The 27,935-nt window shown below is 39.5% G+C and overlaps 1 protein-coding gene across 3 annotated transcripts in view; it reads left to right on the forward strand.

The window, feature by feature from the left end:
- TBC1D14 (TBC1 domain family member 14) overlaps positions 1 to 27,935 on the forward strand; it is a 72,687-nt gene that overhangs the window by 5,808 nt on the left and 38,944 nt on the right. For all 3 annotated transcript variants that reach the window (XM_075752556.1, XM_075752557.1, XM_075752558.1), the window contains exons 2-3: positions 188 to 923; positions 15,521 to 15,644. In XM_075752556.1, the coding sequence (XP_075608671.1) occupies positions 188 to 923; positions 15,521 to 15,644 (860 nt within the window). The remainder of the gene's footprint in view (positions 1 to 187; positions 924 to 15,520; positions 15,645 to 27,935) is intronic.

A 27,935-nucleotide genomic window follows, 5' to 3' on the forward strand; every position in this document is an offset into this window, starting at 1 on the left:
TAATTTAAGTTGCCATTGTCCTGCTTGTTCAAGCAGGGGGAAGGGATAGCAATCATGTGCAAGAGAAGATGCATGACTTTTAATTAAAAGCTGAAATTATGACAGGACTGAGTGTATTTAAAAAAAAAAAACCCATCCCAACTTTCCTGCAAACTCATAATCTTGTCTTTTCTTTCTTTCAAACCAGTTACCAGTTGGGCCAAGACCACGGATGTAAATTTATCCAACTCCTTAAATGGTTTGAGCTTCATGGGAATTTTGGACGCAAGAGTGGGCAGCAGTATCCAGGGCCTTCAAAACTTGAACTCTGGGACCCCGAGATCTCTCTCATTGCCTGAGTATGGGCGTGGCCAGCTGTCCAGTGCTTTAGAAGATTGTCATAGCCTTAAATCAGTGGATTCTGGTATTCCAACTCTAGAAATAGGAAATCCAGAGCCTGTTCACTGCAGCGTGTTAAATGTGAAGAGAAAGCAGTCAGAACCTGAAATTGTGCCTGACAGGGCTTTTCAGAGCGCATGCACGCTGCCATCTTATGTGCCTCCACATCCTCTGACTTCTGAACATGACCATGCTGTGCGAAAATCCTCTACTTTCCCAAGAACTGGGTATGACACTGTCAAACTTTATAGTCCAACTTCAAAAACTCTGAATCGAAGTGATGATATCTCTGTCTGTAGTGTTTCTAGTCTTAGCACAGAACTGTCAACAACTTTATCAGTTAGCAATGAAGACATTTTGGACTTTGTGGTCACAAGCAGTTCAAGTGCAATTGTGAATCTTGAGACCGATGAGGTGCACTTCTCGGATGTTACCCTGAATTCCACTAAAGAAACTAATGATCACAGCCAGCAGGAGTGTTGTCTAGAGACAGATGTGGACAGTAAACGAAAAATATTGGGACCTTTTACAAACTTCTTTGCCAGGTAATGTTTCTGTAAAATATATTTGTATTTTAACAGTGAGATTAAGTAGGATCATAGGAGAAAGGTATTGTGTTATGCTTTACTTTGAAAGAAGTAATAGCTTGCTATTTTAATTTGAATTGGTGTTAACATTTTTTTTTTCTGTACTAAGTTGGCAAATATTGCTAGGGACTAAGGCTTGGAATCCTCTCCTCTGTTATGTTTATGATATATGGAAGCATCTTAAATCTTCTTAAGAAATTCCTCTACGTTACAACAAAAGGAGTTCTGAACAAGGTTTTTTTTCTCTGAACAAGGGTTTTCTTCTTGGCTTCTCCAGTGATGCCTTTTGTGATTTTGGCCTTAATCTCATGTCCCATGAAGAGGTAAGTATAGTTAGGATCCATACCTGTATTGAAGAGCTTTGACGTCTAAGGAGTCATAAGTGATTTAGTATTGATGGAGTATTTTATTGATCAATGTAAGTATATGAAGCTTAAAATACAAATACTTGCCAAGCACTTGCATGACTACTATGTTTTTTCCAAGTCTCAGTTGTAGTTTTGTTAATACCTTTTTTCCTCCATTTTTGTATGGAATGAGAGCATCTGATGTTTGGTGACTCAGTTGTTGAAATGAAAGCATTGGCCACTCAAAGCAGTTACATAACATCTTCTAAATGTGGTTCTTGTATGAACGATAAGGTGTTCTAAATGCAGCTACCCAGTGAAAGTGGTGAATGAGGAAAAGGACTAGACTACTTTTTGGGGGTTGGGTTGTTTGTTGGTGTTTTATTTATTTAAGTCCTTCCTATTATCCTTATTTTTAGGATATGTCATCTGAAATATGATACATTTTGAAGAAACGGTTCTAGAAATAAACTTTAGACATCAAGCAAAGTTGGCTATCTAACCGGTTTTGGACATGTGATTGCTTTGGCTAATCTCTTTTTCCTCATGTAAACTTTTTTTTTTGCATGAGATGAATAGGGTGATAAAATGCTTAAAGAATTGGCAAACATCATTCTTTGAAAGACTGCCTTCTTTGCAAAGCTTAAAAGAAGCGGTTTCATTAGATCTACTAAACTTGCTGAAGTCTTCATTGATTTTTATTCTTAGATTAGAGCGCTGTGCAGCAGAACTCCAGTCATCAGTCATGTTTGAGGTGCTGAAGCTTTTGTGGACCTCTCTCTATTTGTTGCCATGGAACCAGACTCAATTCTGAAGCAGGAGGCTTCTCAGCACTTCAAAGCATGAACTTTTGTTACCCATTCTGGTAGCGCAACTGCTACCTCAAACAAATGTTGTCCTTCAGCCTGGAGGGAGCACAGTGAAACATTTAGACCCTGCTCAAAGTAGGATGTTTAACCGCTTCTCAACTTTTCTCATCCAACAAAATAAAGCCATCTGTCCAAATTCTGTTCTAGTGTACTCTCTAGTGGTTTCCCAGAGTTACGGAAAAAGTGGTACTCATTAGACTGAGCTTTTGTAACCTGATTTTTTTCAGGTAGATAGAATTCTGAAGAATAAAGCCTGTCGTTACTACCTTTTAAATGGGGAACAGATAAGCTTGGTTGCCATGTGATATCATCATGAGAATGTGAGAATTAAGTTCAAACTAGGTGATGGGCTTTGAAATTCCAGGTGCTCTGTCTGTAACCTGGCCTTTAATATCATTCACTTTAACATCCATTTTATGCTCTGTTTTGAAAACAAGAGTTGCTCACTTTTTGTCTGTACTTGCATACCACACGTGTATATTATACATCTGTTCTCTTATGTCATGTGACCTGGTGGTGAGGTTCACAGGTACTGAACAAGCAGGGAGCTTCTGAAGGCTGTTCTGTGCCACAGGGAATATTATCTATATTTGTGCTGTCAACATTGTTAAGGATCAAAACAAGCTGTTGCTAGTTTTTGTTGATATTTACAGTCTACTGTACATGGGGTTGTAATTGCTTCCTGTAATGATCCCATACAGTCTCTCTTCCCTGGAGTTCCTGTGGCCTTTATTATGCTCCTTGGATTCACAGAGCTTAACCGAGTACTTCAGTAAATGAACCTGAAGACATGGCCCTGCCATGTCTTGTTTGAAAGTAACTGACTTGTAGGGGCCTTCCTACCTAGCTCACCCTGTGCTGTGTGCCAGGGTTTGTTTACAGTGTTAGATGAGGAGGAGGATTTTGGAACAGTATCTTTGAAGACCAGCTTGCTGAGAAGGGAGCTTCTTAAAGTAGTTTGTAAAAAGTGCTGCCGTGGTAGGCATAAACGAAGTCGCAGAGAGGAGCATGTTCTTAGCACTTCATTCTGTGCTGAAAGGAGTTTCACTTGAGATTCACAGTCTTGCAGCCTAAGTGTGTAAACCTTCCCTTCTGAAAACCAAGGATGAACTGTGGCAGGAGAAGGTCAAATTGCTTTGGCTTTGGTCAGTGGCTGGCACGCGTGCGTACAGTGTGGAAGAACAAGCACCTGAGTGGTTTGTACACAGCCTTTCTACCTTCCAGCAGCCTGATGGTTGTGTGGTAGGGCTGCATTGCAGGGGCTTTCAGCGTTCATCTGCAGGTTTGGCTCTTCCAGGACTCCTCTGGGTGATGGGATGCAAGTTTGAACCACTGAGAGCGAAGATGAATCAGCTGACTTTTTGCTCAAGTTGTTGACATTTTGTAAAAGGAGAAACCTTGCTTCTTAAAATGGCAGCTGTGCTTGTATTGAACCCTGTCTGCCATCTGAGAATGTGCTAGTTTCTCTAAACTTGTCAAGACCGAGGTTTGCTCTGGATATGCCAGTTAAGATTTGCGGCTGCCTGGATGCATAATACTGACAAAAATTAGATGCCTATGGTGCTTGGTCACATGCACCTAAGCTGCTTACATATCAATTAAGGGTGAATCTTCTATTGTATCAAGAAAATGCTTAGAGAAACACCTACTTTGAAATGCTGAATTATTTCTTTGCACTCTGTAGATTTATTTTGCCTTGCGAGACTATGTGGCTTGTGTGCATGTGCACCATGCATGAGGTGGTGTGTTCCATACCACTTGTGGCAATATTTGTGATGTGTTAGGAAGTGTTGGTGTTGGCTTGGGGCTGCGGTTGAAAATTGAGTTATAGAGGAGATGGAAGAAAAGAGAAGCCCGTTGGCTCCTTGCCTGTCAGTCTCAGCACCTTCAAGGACACTTGGGAATGGATTACTCCTGCCCTGCCTTCTTGAGCACTGTGGTGAACACAGTTTCCTGGACTGCTCCTCTGGCTCAGTTGCTGTCTCTTCAGCAGTTTGAGACTCTGAAAGGTGTGGTTGTTTCCTCAGGTTGTTACATGCCTCTTTGGGTGTGGCAGGAAGATCCAAAGTGAGAAAAAGAGCTCTTGAAAGAGCTTCAGGCATCACAAGTTCAGTGCTAGGTGGAGTACTAGTGCTCTTATTAGGCTCCAGGTTAGCACATGAAAATGGACTATTGCTTCTGAAAGCAGCTGTAATGCTGACGACTTACAAAGAAACCTGACATATTGTTTTCAAGTGTCACATGTACTTGTATCAGCTCTAAAAGGCTGGAGGTCTTTTGCATAAAGCATGAGTTTGAATTCATTTCCTTAATTTTAATATATGCAGGAACTTGGTTCGAGATATAGTGTGAGCAAATAATTGGCTGGGAGACTAAAGAGTCGGTGGCTCGTCTTTCCCTTTGTCCTGGTGACCCAGAGTAGCATAGGTTAATGAGTTTTACCTTTGGACTTTGCTTCTGTGTGGTACTGCTGAAACACAGACTCTTTAAGTGCTCAGGTTTTTAAACACCTTTGCTGTAGAAGTTATACTTTTCATTTATCGTTTTGGAGAGTGAGGATGAGGTTTTTCATGGTTACACACAGTGACTATAAGAAGGACTAGGAGTATGTTCAGTTAAATAATATAAGCCATGCAGTTCCCTTCCTTTTGAGTGGACTACAAGAATCCTAAGTTTTTACTTAGTCCACAGCAGCGGATATTGTCTATTTTTCTGGGAATCTGGATCCTCTTTCTTTTCAGGCTGCCTTTAGAAGTTTTTAATCTGAATGTTCTAAGTGGCAGGATCTCAGGAAACCTGTACAGAGAATAGGGTCTACACATCAAATAAAGGGCTTTAAAATACTGTTTTCAAAGAATATCTGTATTTTTGAGAGAAAGCTTCTGAAGCAGGATTGGCATCCAATAGTATACATGGGAGCACAAACCTAATCCAGACTGTGGCCTTTACTTGTAGTCTGAGAAGAAAAAGGGCTTAAGTTTCACAATAATATCTACCGTTTTCAGCATTCAGTCTGAAATGATGTACTCATTTATATCACACACACATATACATGTTTTGAGGTGACTAGTCACACTTAATTGGGAGTTCTGAACCTAAGGAATTGGGTCTGTTGATACTATAGATAATTCACTTGTGTTAATGAATAGGGCCCTTTCATAATGCCATTTGTCGCTTTTAATGCGAGAACAGCTTATTGTACTTCTCTAATTTTGGTGTTAAGAGGAAGGTAGAATAACAAGGAGCATTATACTGTTGATTTCCCACTTTCATCTCTCCAAAAAGGGAGTTCACTGACCACAGAAGGGAAGAAAAAGGATTAAAATAATAGCTCAGATTACTCAATCATTATTAAACTTTATATATGATAAACTATATATATGAATATATATATATTCTTCTGTGCATGTTTTATGTTAATTGAAGCCTAATAGAGTATAGGCTGTTCAGGAGGAAACAGACTGAGAACAGGAGTAGAGTGTGTAGGAGGAGGGACAGAAGGAGCTGTATGTGCTGTGGGGGAGGATAGAAGTACACTCACTGCTTTTAACCACAAATGAACAAAACCTAGCTGAGCTGCAGGTGGAGTTGTCCAGAAGCTGGGAGGAAGGACTCCAGAAACCCAGCCTCTGGCAGACAGAACCCACATGGACACCCAGCCCAGGCTGCTTCACTGCCCAGCGGGTGGCCTGGGCTCCCTAGGGCTGCACTTTCCTGACCGCTGGGATTCACTCCCTTGTGGGAGGGAAAAGAGGAATTTGGTGGCGGTTTTGTCCCTCCCCGCTACTTTATCTGGGTGCATTTTGAGCTAATTGTTGTCAATAACAGGCATTTGAAAGGGTTGGGGAGGGAGGAAGGCAAACAAGCTTATGTTCCAGTGGTGTGGGAAGCAGCATAAGCACTGAGGATCTGTGTTGACAGGTGATGCTGGAAGCAGCCCATGAGGCATTCAGGTATACTCATCTGATGGATGTTTTAGTCTTCACAATATGGTTTTGAATACTAATTTGAAAGCCACTTTCTGTCTACTTCTAACAAAAGACTAGTGGTCCTCCCTTCATCTGTACTTACTATCATGTATCTGTTTAGAACAGAAGACAAGTTGCAGAATTTTTCAGAAATAAACATTCTCTCTCAAAGCACCATAGGTGCAAAGTTGAAGTTCTACAAAGCAACAGCCTTTTCTTCTCATAAAGGTGGAAAACTGAATGATGTAGTCTTCAGAATTCCTATCCTCTAATTCACTGCATCGTTTTGAACTTTGTTGTGTGACCTGTTCTCCACTAGGTGTTGAACTGAAACTGTCCACGTTAATTTTAATCCCTATTTTCACTTTATGTATGAAATAATATCTTTTGTTTAGAATTTCTGTTCTGTTAGTTCTTCCTTAAATTTTACACTAAATCTTGTTTGAGATGCAGCTCTTTAGAATAAAGGTAAGTTGCTTTTTCAGATAAAACCTGCTTTATTTAAACTCCTGCATGTGCAAAACTGTTTTCAGTTTCTCAACTTCATTAAGACTCTTAGTTTTGCTGTTATTTGTTCATTATGGAAGTTAAATGAAAATCTGCTCAGCTGTACTTTGAGTTTTGGGATTTTTTTCAGTAATGGTACAAAACTATGCAGTAAACGAGGAGCCTTGCTCTGGATATTCAAAGTGCTGTTAAATAAATGTTGAGTTTTCTGGCAGGAAAAAAATATAATCTGTGACTTCTTCTTTATGAACTGTTAATCTCAATTTCAGCATTAGTTACATTGCTGTTTTAAGGAGCTATCAATACTAAGCCTCTCTTCCCTGTCATTAAGTGCCTCAAAAGATTTTGAGCCATGCATAAGAATAATAAGGAAAAAACCCTACAGTAAATAAGGATTCATTCACACCTTACATTGACAACTGACAGAATAAACACAAGAACTTGGTAACAATCATGAGGTAAGACAAGGTATTTACTTAGTGCTTGGATTCCCCTTTGTGGGCTGCAGCCTTTCGCAAGTGCAGAATCACTTACGAGTTTAGGTAGAATGGGATTTCTGGAGCCATCTGTTGTAACCTGCTCAATGCACTCGACTTCAGCATTGGATCATGTACCTCAGGACCTTGTCCAGTCAGTTTTAAGTATATCCAAGGATAGAGTTACCACAACTTCTCAGGTTACATGGTCCAGGATTTAGCCACTACTGCTGTGATTTTTTTTTTTTCTTCTCTCCTTTTATCCAGTTGGAATTTACCTTGCAGCAGCTTTCTGCTTTGCCTCTTGTGTTTTCTGTTTGTATCTCTGAGAATGGTCATCTAGGCTAAATGAAACCATCTCTCTCAGCATCCCTGCTTGTATATTGTGGGCATCACCATGCAGCCATCGTAGTGGTCATCCAATGGACTTCCTCCAGTTTTTGATCTCTATTTCAGTCCAAGGGCCCCAAATTGGATATAGATATAGTCTCATGGGTACCAGGTAGAGCTTCTAATCATTTTTTCCTCTTGATCTTGTTAATACAACCCAGTCCATGTTTAATCTTTATTACTGCAAGGTCTTAATGCTGACTCGGGTCCAGCTTTTTGCTTAGTATGGTATTTCATGTATTCATTCCATCTTTGGTTTGTGTGGTAATAGTACTTCAGATTAATGAAGAAATCTGCTTTCAGACTAGAATTTTAGGTTATTCTGATAACATTGGAATAACTGGGAATTTTGCCAGCTGAAAAGAACCATTATGTATAGCTGGTTGACTCTAATAGTTTGAACATGGACCTAAATGTTGCTTTTGTATGAGAGTCCTAACTTGCTGAAACTCCTGTTTCTGAGAATTCTGCAGCGTTAGTGTGGTATGCTAGTACTGCCCATCATCCACATGCAAAAATAGGTTTGCTGCAAGCAAACTGCTAAACGTGCCGGATTACTGTCTGATTTATCTTGTCGTGTCTTTGATACTTCAGTGCAAGCAGCTCTGCTTTGTTCTTTTTTGAAATGCGGGCTACCCTCTAAGAAAAAAGGTAAATGCAGAACATTGTAGTCTTGAAGGAGTTTATCAAACCCTGCTTTTTTCCCCCAGAAATCTAAAGAGGGATTTCAAAGTTACCCTGTTGAAAGCTTTCAGGTATCTTGTACTGCTAACTTGTATTGTAACACTGTCTCCCTCAACTGTGGAAATCTGTTTTGAGAGCTGCAGGTCTCTGTTACATTGTAAAGTGTCATTATTCGTTGCTCTTACTGAACATACTGGAATGTCAGCAGTTGGAAAACTTCGTTTATAAAATGTGATAGGGATTTATAAAACGTGATTTGTCATTAGTTACCTCTTTCATAAGTAGGTCAACTTTTAGGCTCTACTTCTGTTGGATTTGTTTATCCATAAACCAAGTGTTGTTCTTCCTTTACCTTGACCTTTGGCAATCTCTGAGATAAAATTCTGCAAACCCTGCTTTTGTATGTGATTTTTGGAATCTTATTCAAAGCGTAACTTTTGACTTTTTGATAAGGGTTCTTTACCATAGCTAAAATATTTGGGCTTTTTTGATGATATTTCGTACTGTGTCTTTGGGGTTTTTTTTTTTTGTGGTGGTGTTTTTTTGTTTTGGTTGGTTTTTTGTTTGGTTTGGGTTTTTTTTTGTAAAATTGTAGGTTGACTGAGAGGTGATCTGGAGTTGGGAAGGGAAGAATGCAAGAACTGGCAATCATGGCATCTAGGGAGTTATTTCTAGAAAGCAATGTTGTCTGGTCATGGGTACCAACTGTTGTCTTTCACCTGTGGAGAATGTAGATTTAGAGCTCTTCAGGAGATTTTGATAGGTCTTCTGACAAGAGTTTCTTAAGTCCATCAGTTTCCTAGTCAGCGTGATTTATATCTTGTTCCTCCACTAATCAGGTAACCAAAATTGCTGTGACAGAATACACTGCTGATTTTTCAGGGTTTATTTTCAGTGCCTTTGGAAATTAAGTGGCCAGAGTGCAAATTTGGAACATCTAGACATGAGAATCTTTTTTCTGTTTATGGAGGTTGTTGTGATGGTTATGGTTACTACAGAATACAAAAGGTCATCAAAGGATGAGAAGAAAACAATGTTGTTATACCACTGTGAGAATGTTTCCTAGATAGTGTTAATTGAATTTGTACCATGCCTGGTAAGGTCACTGGACACTTTTGCTTATAATGCAGCAAACATTTAATAACATTTCTCTTGATGTATTTTTTCATAATAGGTGCCACATGTTACTTGAAGTGTCCTGTTTCAATGTAAGTTTCTGGATGCCTTGAGGAATAATGTCTGTGGAAACATCTCTTATACTGTACTGATGTAGTTGTCATGGGTTTACCTAGTTCTTAAGATTAATATCTGCATACTGTCAAACTCTTTAGATAAGGTCTGTTATACACTCCACTATGACTGCCTTTGCATAGGCTGAGGGGCTCAAGACGGTGTGCTCTCCTCATGTAGCTTAGAGTTATCAGGAAATTTCAGGATCTTCCTCCAGAAGCGGCTGAAATGAGCTTTGACTTGCCTCTGTTTCTTTCCTGCCTCTTAAAAATGTATACGAGTCTGATACTCGTTTGAAATTGTTTTTCAAGATAACTTTTCTTTACCAAATCTGAACCTCTTGAAAACTGGCCTTATTTTTCTTTTGCTCTGCTTATGAGACTGGTAAATCCTTCCAGTTGTTAATTCACATGACTATTCTAATTGTTTTGTCTTCTGAAAATAACCTTAATTGAAAGACGAATTAACATTTGACTGTGAGCATGCATCTTGAGAGCAGGAAATGTGGCATGTGCTTTTACTTGCAATTGCAAATTAGTTTGGGGTAAATGCAGGTAAAGAACTGTGTCAGTCTGTGCATGAGTTGGATCCTTTTCTAGTTAATTCTCATGCATTAATTTCTTCACAGCAACTGTCTTTTTAAGGATAAGGAATCCATTTATTTGCAAATATAATCTTTATGCTAAGTCAGTGTTAGACTACCACAGAGCAGCATATGCCATCGCACTTTTGTTTTGCTCACAAATATCGTTCCATGCTGCATGCCAGTAATTCACATACTGTGGTCTTTGGAACTTCGTCTAAGGAGCCATGTCAAATCAAAATAGTTAAGAATGATCAGATTTTCTGGAGAACCCAAGTACTCTAATCATGACAACTCCAAAGTCCTAAGCTCCTGTACCTGTTTATTTCAGGCAACTGGTGTATCTTGGAAGTTCTGGGGAGACAAAAAAAATAATAGTGCGTTGCCTGGAAGTCCACGTGTAGAGTGTGTGTGCACCAACAGGCATCAGAGGGTGTACGTGTGTCTGCATCGCTTGATTCCACCCTCTGCCAGCTCCTATGTTGGAGCGAGCCCATCCTTTTTTCCTGTTGTTTGAGTGACAGGTGCCAGAGAAACAGTTCCTTGACTCTGGTGATACCAAACTTCAGAGGTATCTCAAGGGGCACAGTATTGAGCCTGCCTGGCTAAAGAAGGCTTTGAGACTTTTCAGGGAGGAGATTTACAGCTGACTTGAAGATCTGGAGTAAATTGGCTACAGAAACCATGACAGCACTGTCTCTGCTCCTTATAGTGGATGGGTTTGTATACTGAACTGGAGGGGGAGGTGGGGAGGGATGACCTTTTGACAGACGACTTCACATAAGCAGTTAACCTTGCTTGGGACAAACCAGTGCTGAAATGTGAAAAGTGAATAGTTGAATGTTTGTGGAGCAGCGCTATGAACTTGTCATGCAGCAATAGTTGCTGGCAATTCTTTTAAAGACTACCTGTCTTTTTAGAAAGAGAATCGGACTGAACTAGATAAACGTTCTGCATTGATGGCAACGCAGGACTTTGTTTAAAAGCATAAGCTGGAAAAAGCTGTAATAGATGCTCTGTGTATAGGTTTGGCTTGACTGCTTGTTGTTGATGTCGTTCTATTTTTTTTGATTGAGACTTCAGCCTGACTGTGGGCAGCACACTGGGCTACGTAAATACTGCCAATATGTGAATGTGTAGTATGTATACATGGCAACTATTCAGTAAGTTTATATTAGCAGTGCTTATAGAACTGAAATGAAGTGGTTCTTAAGTTTTATTAAAAAATAAGGTTTTCATGACACTGCTGAACTTACCTATTGATATTAACTTCTTCCCTTCCTGCAAAAAAAGTGGGCAGATCAGTAAACAGCAATAGAATAGAATCATTTTGGTTGGAAAAGACCTTTGAGATCCTTAAATCAAGTCCAACCATTAAAATAGTGCAGTATGTGTATGTTCAAGCAAAAGATTGTTTGGTCTCTCTCCTGTATCACAGGATGCTATTTGTATGTATGTAAGTATTAACTGTGGAGTTAGAATTAAGGTCTCTTCAGGTAGGTAATTCCTGTCCGCAGCTCAATTAAAATAACAAGGTTAAACAGCTGTTTGGTGCCAAATACTGTTTTTAGAGGGCTGTGCAAAAGTGATTTTCTATTTGAAACATGATTTCAATTTAACTTCTGTGCTTGGTTTCCTAAAATAAGCAGCTGCAGACACTTAGTGTAAAATAGTTAACATGTTTAATAGGAATGTAAATGTAACCCATGACACTTGAATGGTACCACACTAGTGATACTGCAGACATGATGTATCATGTCAGATATTCCTGTTAATATCCCTGTTGTAAATCAGCATGATGTGCTCTAATGGTTGAGAAGAGGACAATGAGACGGAGGTAATGATCAGCATGTGATCTTTTCTTTCTAGGCATGTCAACCCTTTTTACATTCAAGATCTCTAATTTTTATATCTTAAAACACTTGTAATTAAACTTTGAGATTTTTTTACCCTAGGATTTATGAGCTTGTCTTTGTAGTGAAAATCTGTTTGTTTTTTTCAAATAGAGAATTTTTGCTCCTTGTTAACTGTATTTTCCATTAGGTAGAATCTCCTTAACTTACCTTTAGTGTGCAGTTTTTTTGGTGATTTTTATTTGCTCAAAAATGAGACTGCTTAGTACTTTTTTGAAAATCCTAGGGAGTTGTGTAAGCATGGGAGGAAAGGAATTCCTTTTTGTGCTGTGGCAGCAGAAAAATGAAAGCTTTTGCTAGGAATTACTTGCTCTGATATATATATATAATTTCGTATATATATGGTAGAAATCATTACTACTTTCTAAGGGAGTTGCATATTTTAAGGGTCTGCTTTCAGTCCAGAAGTCTCAAGTAGTGGCTTTATCAGGACCCTGTGGTCCTGATTTATTACAAAGTTCTGCAGAAATCGGACTGGAGTACCTTGCATGGTATTTTTTTTTTCCTTAAGTTTTCTAACATCAGATGCAAAGGGAGCAGCACCTCTTCTGCCTCTCTCATATCAGCCCACTGGTCGTGCTATTTGCCTTTGGCTTGTTCCAGTCTGGGGCAGATTAGGGTTTAACAATGTTGTGTGCTCTCAGTCAAAGCAGGAACAGGTTGTAGTTTGCAGTTCTACATCTGACTGTGCCAGTTTGTAGCTTCTGATAACATTATACCTCTTGGGGAGTTTTGAGACTTTTTGGAGTGCACGAAGAGTGTGGACACCAGCAAAAACCCAGGACTTTGGGCACAGACAGAGAGCAGGGAAAAGGAGAGTAAGTTGCTCTGTACAGAATGGGAATTGTATATTGACCATGCCTGGTGCTTTCAGTTCAATGTATATTTTAAATTAAAGAAAAATAAAAAAAAATAAAAACACACAAGTGAACTGGAAATCCCTGACATAATACAAAGAGAGGAAGAGATGTTTGGTGCCCGGGAAGGTATAGTGGAAATCACGCAGACAGAGTAGAGTGAGCTGAGAAAGTGCTGTGCCATCTGCTAGATAAGCTGTAGAACAGATTACTTACTACGATGCTCCCTTTAAAGGCAAAACAGATAGTTAGAATTGTGGTACTGAATTGAAAACAAGTATGTGGGATTGACTTCTCGCATTTAGTTCATCTGGTACAGGCACTTGCAGCAGAGAGCAATTATACTTTATCATTCCAATTCATCTTTGTTTTGCTCTGAGGATGAAGAGCTACAGCCGCTTTTAAAATCCCTCAGAGGAGATTGGGGAAGATTGTTGCATGTATATACCTGTGCTAGCAACTTCTGATGTGGATAGATAGGGAGAGAATATTGCCTGTTTGTCCTTCAGTTTTCATGTTATCACAGTGTGACTAACCTGTGGTGAAATCCTTTCACTTGCAAGAGAGGATTTCAGTGTGCACGGAACTGTCACACAGGTGTGCCTCCTTGTGGGGCTCTTTCAGGTGTCCCTGAAGGTAGATGTTCTTGTTTTCTCTGAAGACAATATGTAGTCTGGAATTTGGTTTGCTGGCTTCTGAAGTAGTAACAACCTGAAAGAAAACCTTTTGCAAGAGCAGCCAGCCTGTCTTGCATTGTGTATCCTATTTGCCTGGGGTGGTTTTGACATTATTCCTGTCATGCTTTCTTTTTTATTCTTATATATTCTAGAACTTGCTTGATATTTCTGCATTTTAAATTAACTAAGCATATATATATATAAAAAATAATCTCATGTCTGTCATTTTATTTCCCTGGTAGCTGTCTCAAATGATCCTATCCATCCATCATCTCAGGCTGTCTTACATATATGTTATGCACTTGGGCAGGGGTAAGAAGATAATTACATGCAGAAGCCCTTCAGGGTATTAAACACTCAAACAGAATGGATTCTTTCTATTGCCAAGGTGAAGGAATTGCTGGTGAAAAGAAAGCAAATTCAACTGAAATACCTTTATTGGAAGTTGGTTTTGTGATGGTCTCTTCCCCAGCACTAGCAGTTGTAGTGGTAGCAGTGTTGTCAAACTTGTTGATTAATGCTCTAGTTAGCTTATAAATCCGTAAGTAGCATTACAGCTGTAATGATGAACTATAGGAGAGCTTCATAACACTGAAATGGAGTATGCTAGTTAAGACAAAGCAAATCTTTGGTTTTGATCCAATAGCTTACCTGTACAGTTACAATTTCATGCTTTAAAAAAGTGGTAAGAGGGAAGATATGACAGTGTGTTTCTATGTTTTCCATGCTGTTCTCTAGTGTTTTTTCCCTACAGTTGTTTCCCCTAAATCTTTGTGCTGTTTTTTGTGCAAGGTAGGGTACGGGAAAGCTGAAAGGGGTTTGTAGAAGTATAGTTACTGCTTAGCTTTGACATCAGTTGTTATTCACTTGTGTGATTTCTGTACCTAAACACTTTGTTCTTATCTTTTAATATGATAATCTGTTCCTAGTTTGGCTTTCAAGGTAACTGTACCCTTGTGATATAGAAGCATGTGATCATTTGTGTAAATATATGCATATTTAAGGATGGCAGTGCACCCTATTGACCTTATAATACACTCCGACACACTCTGATGTTTGTGCCTCGATTGTTTTCCTTGTATTAAACATTTCTCCTGTATTCCAAGCAGTATTACCTCTGTTGGTGTATTTATGATATTGTTCATGCTAGCTGATCCAAAGTGGCCAGGAAAATCAATTTTTTTAGTGTCCAGGTCATTCCTATTGCAGATGTATATTCAGCCCTTTTAGAATATGATGCTCAATATAGTTTTATTTCCCAAACTACCATGCTTTATGAATAAGAAAAAAACTGTACTTGCTGGGTCAACCCACTGGGCTTTTGATAATCCAAACATGCCATGGTTGTAGAATATCTGTTGTGCTCTTGGAGGAACTGAGTGCTACCAAAAACATGAAGACTGGTCTGTACAGTATGTCCAGGTTTGGAAAAACATAGTTGTGGTGAGAAGATGCCAAGTCTGGCATATTGCTTTATGATTAAAAACTAGCAATAAAAATAATTTAATTTTCAGTGGCTTTATGTCTAGCTTTATGACTGTCACTACAGTGTTTAAGCTGGTTAATTTGAGACGTTTCAGAGAGTCTTCAGAATTAATGTGTTTTAATAGTTGCTTTTAAGATTGTTCAGGAAAAATAATCTGTTATGAAAGCAGATCAAATACAGTAAAAGGCTACTATGCAACTTTTTTGTGATTTTTGGTATCAGTGTGTTGTAATAGGCAGGTGGAGAATGTTTATGCAGCAAGAGATTTAGTATCTTAGTCTCACTTTAAAAGAGTGAGGCTGAATGATCTAGAGGGAGGCTAAAAAAGAAGGCTACTTCTAGAAAGTTACAGATGAACTTTATCTACTAAAAGTTCTTATTTAACCAAGTCCATTGCCTAGTATGGTGGTAATACTGCATAGCCTGTCTCTTGTGGATGGGAAACTGCCTGCCAGCACAACCACAAGAGCAGTTGGAATATGTGATTTGGATACGTAAACTTAGCAAATTGTCTATCCTTCTGTTTATAATAATTAATCAATCTTTTTTCTTAAACTTTTTTTTGTAGGAATTTGTTTACTAGAAAGCAAAGTTTTTCAAGATTCGAAAAACAAAATGATGTGGGATGGAAGTTGTTTGGAAAAGTACCTCTCAGAGAAAACTCACAGAAAGATCCAAAGAAAATACAAAAGGTATTTGTTTAATTCTGTGTTAAAATTAGTGGTGAATGTAGAAGCCAGTTAAGTTTATGATTTGTGTATATGACATGAAGCCTGTTTGTTTGTCGAGTTGTGTACAATGTCTTGGACAGTATCAAAGAAGGTTCTTCACTGAAATTTTTCTTTTTGCTTCTGTTATAACAGTGCCATTCAAAAGAATGTGTTCTATGTGGTTATTACATTGAGTACGCCATGAAAACACATACCACTTTGGTATAAGGCATTTCATGTGAAGATTCAAAGTATATGAATGTGTGTTTGTTTTTTATAATCAAGCTTAGGTATTTTGAAAATCTTTCAATTTTCTTTATATTGTTCTGGCTTTCACTGGTTTGTGGCCTTTGTGTCATAGACCCTTCTATAACATGCTGTTTGAAGGGAAATTGTGTTCCGCTGGGCCTTGGCTTATTGTGCTTAAATAGTAATTAAAAATACATAAATCAAGATAGAGCGAATGTGGTAGAGTGTCAGAAATTTATGTTGGAATGCTGATTTGAGCCATTCCTTGTTTGCCATATTTGCTGATTGGAGTTGAAATTTTCTATCTGTGGGCCTTGATGAAATTTTGGTTACTGACTTAAAACGTTGGAACAATATAATACAGTTCAGAATAAGTGAATGGAATAAAATTAATTTATTTTTTTCCTTGTACAGTATAGTTCAAAAGGGAGTGTGTATTGAAAGTGTTTATTGAAGTGTGTCCTTGAATAGAGGAAAAACTTTAAAAGCATCAGAAACACTGTCCGGGTTTCAGCTGAGAGAGTTTTCTTCTTAGTAGCTAGTATGGGGCTAGTGTTTTGGATTTGTGCTGAAAACAGTGTTGATAACAGAGATGCTTTTGTAAGCAGTGCTTACACAGAACCGAGGCCTTTTCTGCTTCTCATGTCACCCTGCCAGCGGGATGGCTGGGGGTGCACATGGAGTTGGGAGGGGACACAGCCAGGACATCTGACCCCAACTGACCAAAGGGATGTTCCATGATCAGCATACAAGGGGCTGGGGGAAAAGGAAGGATGAGGGCAGTGGCATTCAGAGTGACGGTGTTTGTCTTCCCAAGTAACCATTACGCGTGAGGGAGCCCTGCTTTCCTGGAGATACCTGAACACCTGCCTGCCCATGGGAAGTGGGGAATGAATTCCTTGTCTTGCTTTGCTTGTGCTTGTGGCTTTTGCTTTACCTATTAAACTGTCTTTATCTCAGCCCATGAGTATTCTCACTTCCACTCTTCCAATTCTCTCCCCCATCCCACCAGGGGGGAGAGAGTAAGCAGCTGCGTGGGGCTGAGCTGCTGGCTGGGGCTAAACCACAACAGACACTGAAGAATTTAGATTTCTCCCTGTCTTCGTTGCTGCTTAACTAGTTTTGACATTGGTTTTTATGTGTGTGTCTGTTGCTTATATTTGCCTGTAGTTAGATCATGATTTATCAGATTCTGGTTTTGGAGCAGGGGAGGGTGGTGAAGAAGTTACACAAAAATCTTTTCATACCTTCCTTAGTGTGTTGTAAGAGAATAAAAAACACAGTGAAAACCCCTTTTCTCCTTCTTTGCATATCGCTTCTCAAGCTATAGCATTATAACATTGTTGAAAACATAACATTTCAGAGGACTGGTTCTACTGCAGATAAACCCAAGCACATTGCTAGTGAATCAAATAACCTGCCTTCCCAAGGGGCGATAATCTTTTGAAATCCAACTAAGCGGTCAGTAGTTTGTGATCTGTTCTTTCAGTGAGAAGAAAACATCTTCTTTCAATCTGTCTCACTTGATCTGGGATTTTTGGATTGCATATAGGCATTTCATGTGTTTGTGGCTGTTGTGTTTCATTTGGTTCTCACTTCCTTGTTCAAACCACTGTGGGACTGGAAGGTTTGCGGGGGGGGAGACCATGTAGTTAGAACTTGAAAACTAGCTGCTGTGTGTGAAATGAGACTGCTGATTTGGAGGACTGTGCTGCTTAATTTAGGGTAAAGTGCTCTGGAAATCCAGGTGTGTCATGTGACTGTTCTTAACTGTAGCTGGGCTGTTAATTAAGAGAAGTTCAAGCAGCTTTTTGAAATTGTTGCTTATGATCAACCATTCAGACTACGTACAGCTTGTCTTGATACAATTAACAGTTCCAAAGTGTTCACCAAAGATTTTTGATGACAATTGAAGAGGCTATTGTAGTAACTGCAGTACTCTGACACTTAGCAGTATATTTTATTGTAATCATCTGTTCTTTGATAAGTGGGTAAATAATTTATTAACATTTTGTGGTTGTTGCTGGTACTGTGAATATTTTTCCTTTAGATCCAAACTCTCTTACATCACGAGCATTCAGTGTTCCTAGAACATTACAACTTTGAATGGTGGTATTAAATTTGTTAGAAAAAAGTAGCTATTAAAGAATTATGTGGTAGAGCATGCTACCACTAGTGAGTTTCTGGCAAGATGCAAGTCTGAAACAATTGTCTCCAATGTCTCTTGGATAGCAATAACCAATCATTCCTAATTTATTTGGTGCTTTCCTGAAGTTATTTTTGATATGTAGAGTTTCTGAGATATGGGTAATACTATAAATAATTAATCCAGCCTCACCAGCACCCAAAAGCACATACCGATTTAGATTACTCCTCACAGGTTGCTTTCACAATGACAAAGTAGCGCTTGTGTTGCAGGGTTCTTTTGTCCATTTAGAGGCATGCCTTTAGCTCTTTGACTTGTGCCTGAAGAACTTCCAGATGTGTAAGTGGAGAAGCCTGTTGCCCAACACCAGTTGCTTCTCCTTTCTGGGAGAAAAGAGTACTAGGCCAGAAGAACAAGTACTCTGGCTCTGTTTCTACCTTGAGGTGTGTGTTTTATTTCTAAGGCTAGAAGAGAAGGCTTTGATCAAGGTCAGTGGTTAGTGTCCTAGTAGATTATTTCAGTGTCTGCCCTTTTTCCTGTAGGGCATGAAACAAGGTACCTAAACTATTTTTTTTTATAGATGGCTGTTAATTATCTGTGCTTTATGTATGCTTTACATACTATTGGGCTTGAGTTGGTTTGGGTTTTTTATATTTATTTTTCTTTCCAGAAGCGCTGGGGCCTCCCTTAAAGCTCAGTGCAATGGGAGTTACACTTGGATTATATGAAATCCACTATAAATGCAAGGTGTCCTGAGAAGCTGATCATTTGGGGATGCAAAGTTGATAACTGTTTTGAAGCTTGAGACTCCATATGTCAATCACCAGTGTTTTGTGACTTGACTACCACACTGTCTTACACAAAAAGATGTGGAAAACATTGTGGCCTCTCTTACATGAACTTGTCAGTATGGGAGCTGGGTCTTGAGGACTGTGCAGGGACCTACGAGGCCCTGAACAATGATGGCAACATCATAATTGTTAATCGAATGCTGTCAGCTTTACATATTGAGTGAAGCATGTAGAGCACACAGTCTGAGTGGAAAATGCCACCTAGACAGAAGGGACTAATTAAAAATCTGAGTATTCTTTTAACATACTGTGTTGGGTTTGCGTGGCAAGGTTTTGGTAGCAGGGGAGGGGCTACAGGGGTGACTTCCGTGAGAAGCTGCTAGAAGCTTCCCCTGTGTCTGACAGAGCCAATGCCAGCCGGCTCCAAGACGGACCCGCCACTGGCCAAGGCCAAGCCAATCAGCGCCTCTGTGATAACATATTTAAGAAAGAGAAAAAACAGTTAGAGCTTTTTGCAGCCGGAGAGAGGAGTGAGAAGATGTAAGAAACTCTGCAGACACCAAGGTCAGTGCAGAAGGAGGGGGAGGAGGTGCTCCAGGCACCGGAGCAAGATTCCCCTGCAGCCCGTGGTGAAGACCATGGTGAAGCAGGCTGTCCCCCTGCAGCCCATGGAGGGAGGATGAGGGGGTGTAGCGATTCCACCTGCAGCCCGTGGAGGACCCCATGCCGGAGCAGGTGGAGGCACCTGAAGGAGGCTGTGGCCCCGTGGGAAGCCCACGCTGGAGCAAGCTCCTGGCAGGACCTGTGGCCCCGCGGTGAGAGGAGCCCACACCAGAGCAGGTTTGCTGACAGGACTTGTGACCCCGTGGGGGACCCACACTGGAGCAGTTTGCTCCTGAAGGTCTGCACCCCATGGGAGAGACCCACTCTGGAGCAGTTCATGAAGGACCGTCTCCCGTGAGAGGGACTCCATGTTGGAGCAGGGGAAGGATGAGAGGAGTCCTCCCCCTGAGGATGAAGAAGTGGCAGAAACACCGTGTGATGAACTGACCGTAACCCCCATTCCCCGTCCCCCCGTGCTGCTGAGGGGGGAGGAGGTTGAAGCCAGGAGTGAAGATGGGAGGGGTGGGGGGAGGTGTTTTAAGATTTGGTTTTCTTTCTCATTCCTCTACTCTGTTTTGCTTAGTAATAAATTAGATGAATTTTCTGTCTAAGTTCGGTCTGGTTTGCTTGTGACAATAATTAGTGAGTGATCTCTCCCTGTCCTTATCTCGATCCATAAACTTTCCGTTATACCTTTTCTCCCCTGTCTAATGAAGGAGGGCAGGGATAGAGCGGCTCTGGTGGGCACCTCGCCCCCAGCCAGGGTCAACCCACCACACATACCATTGTACGCTTCAAGAAAACCAAACTGGAGGGAGAAAAGGGAGAGTCAGTTGTTCTGACATCATGGGAGATGGTTTTGAACGCAGCTGTCTGTTGATCTCTTGAGCTAACATAGTGATTTGTAGCAGCAGTCACCTGTCACTCCATGCTACACATTTCTGATTGTTACACAACTGGGCTTGTGCAAACTTGATGAGAAATAGGTAGACATTGCTCATGTGTTGTTGGTCACAGTTGTCAGGGTATTGCTTCCTTCCCATAGTACACTTTATTCCTTCTGTCTTCTGTATGTGCAGGATTATCTGACTTCATTCATAGGATTCAGCGCTCTGACAGACTTCTTTCTAATGTTTTGTGCTGATGACATGATGAGCAAAAGAATTGTGTGTTGGCATGCCCGTGTAACTAACTTTCAATCGCTCTGCCTCTTGGGTGTTTGGATTTGTACTGAAGAGATACTCACTGCCCTGTTACAGGGTTTCATGCCTATTTGCTGGTGGTAGAAAACTGACAGGCTTCTGAGAGTCTGTTACTTGAGGTGCCTCAAGTTTGGGAAAGGGTGGAGGTGTAGACTGGAGGTGCCTTCCTCTTGAGCTTGACCCTGTCCCTCCTGTTCCACTTCTCGCCTCTGTTGGTGCTGGACATTTCTGGAGTACTTGAAACAGGGGTTGTTTATTGAGCAAGAGCCTTTCTGTTCTCTGGCTGCTCAGGCTCTACTTACTGATCCTTTTCAAGAAAAAAAAAAAAAATAACCACCACATATATTCATACCATGAAGTCCAGATCTTCCTGCAAATTGTCTTTTCACAGTGATGTTAGTGTTTCTGGTAAAATACTTATTAGTCCATAGACTGTAGGAGGCTCAATCTGCCTGAAAACAGAAGCTTTTGAGTAGTGTTTCTATTAGAAAAATCTGGGTCTGTTAATTATGAAAGGCAACTTAGAGGAAAGGTGATAAATTCTTCATCATGATTTTTACTTGATTATGATTTCCCATATTGGGGAAAAAAAAATAAAATTCAAGTTGCATGCAACTTGTTTAGACTATCAAAAGTCTTTTGGATTATCTAAGATGCCACAAAATAGCCTGACCATAGTAGTAGCTATGGTTATCAATTTCTGTTTGCATCTGTCCTCTCCAGTTTCGCATACTTAGGGAAATCTACCTGATTGTACCTGCTTGGTATGAAGCTCTTTGCACAGGAAGTAAGGTGACTGAGCCACCCAAGTAATCCTTTCTGAAGTCAGCTTCTTTCACTTCTGGACAGACATCAAAGAAATCCTTTGTGCCACGTCACTAATTAGAGCCCTGTGACTATCCCATTAATTTGGCTGTAGACTCCTGTAGCGAGTTCATTGGTATGTTCATGGTCCCATCTTTTTAATTTTTTTTTCCAGAATGAGATGAACAAAGTTAACTGCAAATTAGTTTTCTGAAAAATAAGGATGTTTGTGTACACATTTTTTAAAAACTTAAATAAAGGGAACAATCTTTAAATACATTCAGAATGTACATTGTTCTGATACTTTCCTGGTATTAATCTTGCCTGGGATTGAAAGAAATTTGCAAGAAAGAATGCAATTAAGGTATGTGTTTACATAAAGCATGGGGGGGGGAGTAATTTAATTGTGAAGTGGCTAAAGATTGTTCTTAGAAATAGCAGTTCTTATTTCCTTCTGGCCTGCTACTTAATAAATAAATGATGAAAACTCCAGACCCTCAAACTTCAGTTGCCATTCACAAGTTGAATATTATTATACCACAGCTGTACATACGCAGCTGAGGCCAGACACAATTTGTAAGGAGCAGTAGCATTTTTTTCTGACTGACCTCTGACCAAAAGAATGGTCAGACAGGTTTTTTGAGCACATAAGCCTTTTCTCAAGTCCTATAAAAACTCTGAACAGCACTCACTTGTTCAACTAGTACACGTAAGGCATAGCATCATTGTCTATTTTAACAATGTGGGGATTAAAGTCACTCCAGCTAAGTTGGTATTTGGCCTACTTTTACTGCTGATGGTATACATGAATGTTTCTCTTTCGATAAAGAATCAGTTTTGGCATAGGCTAAGGTTGGATTGCTTTGCATTGTCACGAAGAAGTTTTATACAGTTTTTATCCAGTTAAATGTTTTAAAGCTTAAAAGCTGTCAGAACAAGTAGTCTTGTCTGAGAAGCTGGAAGTGCATTTACAATGGAAGTTTGCATGATTAATTTTTTGTATCAATTATCTTCAGGAATCCTGCTTGAGCAGAACTGGTTATGCCAGTTGCTTTTGTAATTGATGTGTGAAAATGCACTAAAAGTCACCTGACAGTACTTCACTGAGAGTAATAACTGAAGTTAAACTCTCTTCCCTTCCAATAGACTGTAGAGCTGAGGTAGGCTTTGAGGCTGCTGTTTCTTCCAGGAGCTCCTTTCAGGATTGGGAAGAACAGCAGATGAAATACCATATGTTCGCAGCTTCTCTTTTTTTTTTTTTTTGGTGGTTTTTTTTTGTGAATGCTCTTGAAAAAGAAATGCCTTTAAAAATTCAAGAAGAGGTAACGTTGTTCTCAGCATATCATTTGGTCATTAGCCTTCACAGAACTTGTTTGCAACTGGCCAGTCAAGGTCTTGTGTATTGAGAGACTAATGTGTACAGAGGAAAGTCAGATTTTAGCTATATCCTAGAGATGCATTACAGCTATTTTCCCCAAAGGACCAGATTAAATGAAATTACTTTTTTCTGTAGTCTATGTATCTTCCTTTTTTCTCTAATATGAAAATCTTTTTTTTAATCAATACATAATTTTTTCACTTCCAAATGTGCTGTGACCCTGTGAAGACTGTTCTTTTTAACTTCAACTATATGAATTCCAGTAAGAGCTCAATGGAATGTCTTCATTCTCTTGAGTTTCAATACCAGTAAAATTCAGCACATACAACACTTGAGGCCTTTCAAACAGTCTTTACTCATAAATTCAGGTTTAAATATTTTATGATCTCATTTGCTGACATTCCATATCAGAATATTTAGAATTTCCAATGGCAGTTCCTTAATAATAAAAAGTAGTTATGATTTTTAACCTAGGGATTGTCATCTTTCCAAACTTACAAGGATTTCTGTTCTGGAAGCCATAGCACACTCCTGAAGGGGTGTGGGGGAGACTTTTTTCCCTTTTTTTTTTTTGTTTTTTCTTCCATAAGGATGCAAATAAATAATGTGCTGGGAGTTGGATGCCTACCATGAAGCCACCAATGATGAGAACACCTCAGATGCAGTGGAAAACACCAGGGCTTTATGTGCAGCTGTGAGTAACAGTTTGTCCGTGCAAGGCCCCAGGAGCAGATTTCAGGCACGCAGTAAGTGGAGTGGCAGCGTAAGAGCTTAGAGCCAGGCTTTCAGTGCACCTTGCGTGTTCTGCCCTTACCACTACAACAAAGACAGTTGAGTCAGATTGTTCAGCCTTGATGATCACAATACAATATTGCTTCTACCATACAAGCTGCCAGCAGCATGTTCCCAACCCCTCCTACCAAACTGTTTTGATTTTTCTTTTTTTTTTTTAATTATTCCTGTATTTGTTTCTTTTGAGGAGAGGGGGAGATAGGAGAATCTGATTCTTTTTTAGTACCAATGATAAAATGTCCCAACTGGGCTGTCTTCAGCTGGAGACACAACAGGCTTTCTTTTAGGAGTGATGCACTAACAGGAAATAAATCAACATGATTTTCCAATTATGTTTTTCTGTAATAATTAGGTCATGACTATATGTGGGATCAATATTCCAGTCAATTAAAATCAGTTGTACTTAAGAGGCTTACTCTGCAGCATATGAGGAAATGAACATGAGCTCTTGAAACAGCTAAATATACTCCTTGGCTCATAGGTGATGCTTTTTTATGGGACAAATAGTTAAGCTTATAACAGTACTCTAGGAAAAACCTTTGTAAGTTGATTTGGGGCAGTTATTTAAGTCAATCTGCACTGGATTTTCCTTTTTTTTTTTTTTTAAAGCTATAATTCTAGTTGATTAACAAAATCACTTTACTCAAAGTGTGTGTTTTGGCTTGAACCTATTAGGTGGAAAAGAGTTGCAGAGCAGCAGCCCCCAGAAAGAAATACTGAAATAAATTACTACAACCCATGCTTTAGGCAGACAATGATAAAAGCCCCTGTTGAGAAGAGTGTGTTTTGTCTGGGGGGGGAACAAAAACCAACCAAACAAAAAACAGAGAAAAATGCATTGACTGCTGACGTGTGGAGGTTCTTGTGTAGTTGCATGTGTAAGAGCACTCCAGATGGAAGCTCTGCAGTGTGGCTAGCTGCCTCCACGTGTTTTGCTTCCTCTTGCCCTCTGCTGATGAGTGGCAGTTGTCTAAAAATACTGAGCTTTTCTAAGCATTTGTCTTAACCATGTTTTATACTGCATTCAGATGGTCCATTCAGGGCCTTTTGAAGAGGAAGTGGTTGGTTCAAGCTGGCTGCTGATTGTGGCAGGTGCTAGATTTTGGATAAAACACTGTCTTTGCTCATATTAGGTTTGTCTTTGGATAGATCACTGGATAAATTATTGTGACTAATGGCTATGGCTGTTAATGGTGGAGTGAGTGTTTGCATGTAGCCTCCATTGACACTTTAAAGCATTCTAGGCTATAAACTCTCTAGTACTTTTTTTTGTTCCACAGCAGAAGTCCAAGGGTATAAATGAGTCAGTTCCTGTGTTCTCCTCCTCTGGGTTCATTTCTACTTGTCAGCCTTCAAAAAGGCAGGATTTAGATCTGTCGTGGTGTGCCTGAGTTCCTTTTTTTAAGAACAAAGAGACAAAAGCACTATTGCAATGCAAGAAGGCATAGTTACTGTGGTTAGTCTAAAACTAACCTATGCTTATTCTTGTTGCAATCTCTAGAAATAAAGGTGTAACTCTAACTTTCTCAATTCAGAATTATAACCCAAAACTTGCAAGTTGCCTTAATGCACTTCTATTCCATGTCTCTCCTTCTGATCCAATTAAAAGTATTTTTATTTTATTGTAATCATATGTAAAGGGCATTAATTTTTGTGAGAGTAAATAAAATATAAGTAAAGAAAGGAAACCTGTTTTGTCACTGATGAAGTCCTAAATATTTTTTCCCAACAAGAATGGTACTAAATAGATTATGCAGCAATTCCAGTAGGCTGTATTACTCTAAAAAGTGTGTTGCCCGTGTCCTAACTTGAAAATTACCTGCCTCAAATCTACTATCATATTTCAGCAGATAAAGCAAGAGTAATAGCTGCCATCCACAGTAAATGAAAGAGTAATTTAATACCACGGCAGAAGGATTGTTCCTGAGTATTTTAATAATAAATGGATGAAATATGACCCACCCAGGTATCATAATCTAGCAAACAGTCTAGCTGCCAAAGTGCTGCTTTTCATGTTATTGGAACTTCTTCCCTTATATTATGAACGCGTGAAAAGACAAAATGTTACAAACGTGAGGCTAATAGAAATAATAGGCTTTGAGTATCAGTTTAACAGTTATGACAAGCTATAAAATATTTTTTAAAGGAAATGAGAGGGGTTTTTTCCTCTTTTCCAGTTTTAAAGCTTTTATTTTAGTTTATCGCTCTCTAAAACTCCTCATAAATTGTCTTGGTCAAAAGCCCTGGAAGCTGGAAGGATTTTAAATAGGTGTAATAGGTGTTGTTAATATGTTTATCTGGAATAAAGATACTAAATATATAGAACTATAAGCTTTGTTAGGTGTTACTGCAGTTGAAATGTCAGCTGCAAGTCTCTACTGAAAGGTCTGTTTCAATGCTAGTGGTAAGTTTTAGGGGAAATGCAATAGATTTAGAGTTGTCCGGTGAGATCATAAAGTTTGTTTGTCTTAACTGAAAGTTACTTTTTAGCCCAAGTTGATGCTTAGCATTAGATAGCATGTAAATTAACATAGCACAAGATTATTTTTAAATGCAGGAAGCCACAAATTCATGGAAAAATGCTTGACTTTTGAGGAGGAAGTACACAACTCTTCCTATCCCCAAAATTTGAAGGCCAGGGACGACAACTTTTCAGAAGACCTGGTACATTGAAGTTCATTCTCATTTGTTGTTAAATGACAATCCAACATGCAGCTGGCCTTCATGTGTCTGATAGTGCTTATAGATGTGGAAACACCTATATCTTTGTGTAGCCAGTAAGTTTTTTTTCAGTGTGGTAACCTCCCACCATGTATGCTGATGAGTAACATACAGGAGGCTTTCGGGTTCTGCCCCCCCCCCCCCCCCCCCATGAGTTTTGGAATGAAAACAGAAGTCTGTAGAGAGCGAGCCTGGAAACTACCGGCACATACTTTTGAATGTGGCATCGCACAAACGCTTGGCAAAACGTTACTGTGAAGCAAAGCTGGAGATAAATCCTTAAAGGCAGGTGTGGTGTTGTGGAACTGCCTGTCCTAACAAGAGACTAGAACTTGCATTGCTAAAATGTAAAATTGAGACAGCTTTGCTAGACTTCAGTGTTGATTTTCTCTTAAACAGAAGCAAGCTCCCAAGAAACCCAACCCAAAGGTTTTCTTTGTCTTCCAGTTTATACATCTCAAACTTCATCTAAAATTAAAGAATGGGGGGGGAGGTGAAGGTTCTGAAAGGCTCTTACCATGCTCACTAGCAACAACAAAGCAAGCTGATGTTCTTAGGCTCTGCAAAACGAATGGAGTTACTGTATGTGTGTTACTGGAAACCCTGAGGATCTGGATGCAAGGAATTTAAAAAGCTAGACTGGTACTTTTTCCTTAAGTGTCTTTCTGAAGGAAGACTAGGGAAGTATTTCTTCAAATTTTATGTTCTCATTCTCCCTCTCTCAGAGGACACTTGATCTAATTTTTCAACACGATTTTATTACATATTTTTTGGGCCTGTTAGCAATTTCCACATAAAAAATTTCTTCTGCTCTATTGAGAAGTTGTGTCTTTAGCATGACAAAGTTCAGTGGAAACAGTTTCATGAATATCAAAACCTGGAAGTATTCATTGCTTTAAGCTAGACTCTGAAGGTATGTTGCCTTCCTTCATACATTTTATCTGTATTTGTGCATAGCTTAATAAAGCTACAATCTCTTCTCCTCAAGACTGAACCTTCAGTTGTAAAGAAGATTATATTTAGAAAAATTTACATGTTGATACAGTTTTTTGTAAAATTAAACACAGAATGCTGAAGAGTCTGCCAGTCTGAACGATGGTGAGAGATAATATGAAAAACACTATCAGTGTGAGTACAAAAGAAGCTTTTATTAGACATGTAAGAAACTGGCACCAGTAACTGCTTCAAGGGTAACTTCAGGGATCAGAGAAGCAAACATGGAGGTAGAAAACCACTCAAAGAGGCTTTAGTGCAATAAACTTACTGCCTTGCTTTTCTATCATTTCTAAGAGCAGACAACTATCAAACTTGAAAAGGTCAGAGATCCTTAGAGATGCACGAATTTTGATGAAGAATAGAAATTAGAGGGATTTGAAGGGAGGGGGGAAGTGGAAAGTGGTTGAAAGTATCAAACAAGTGAAGTACCTTTTCTCACACTAGTTTGGTGTGCGTGCTGAAGTCACGTAGCTAATTACAAGCCTGCACATACTTACCTACATGGACAGCTGTTTGCAAACAAAAACAGTAACTGTGTGCTGTGGTGGGTATCTAAACAGCATAATAATAATGTGAGTTGTTGTGCATTGC

This window comes from Balearica regulorum, chromosome 4, assembly GCF_011004875.1.
Source record: "Balearica regulorum gibbericeps isolate bBalReg1 chromosome 4, bBalReg1.pri, whole genome shotgun sequence".
NCBI lineage: Eukaryota > Metazoa > Chordata > Aves > Gruiformes > Gruidae > Balearica > Balearica regulorum.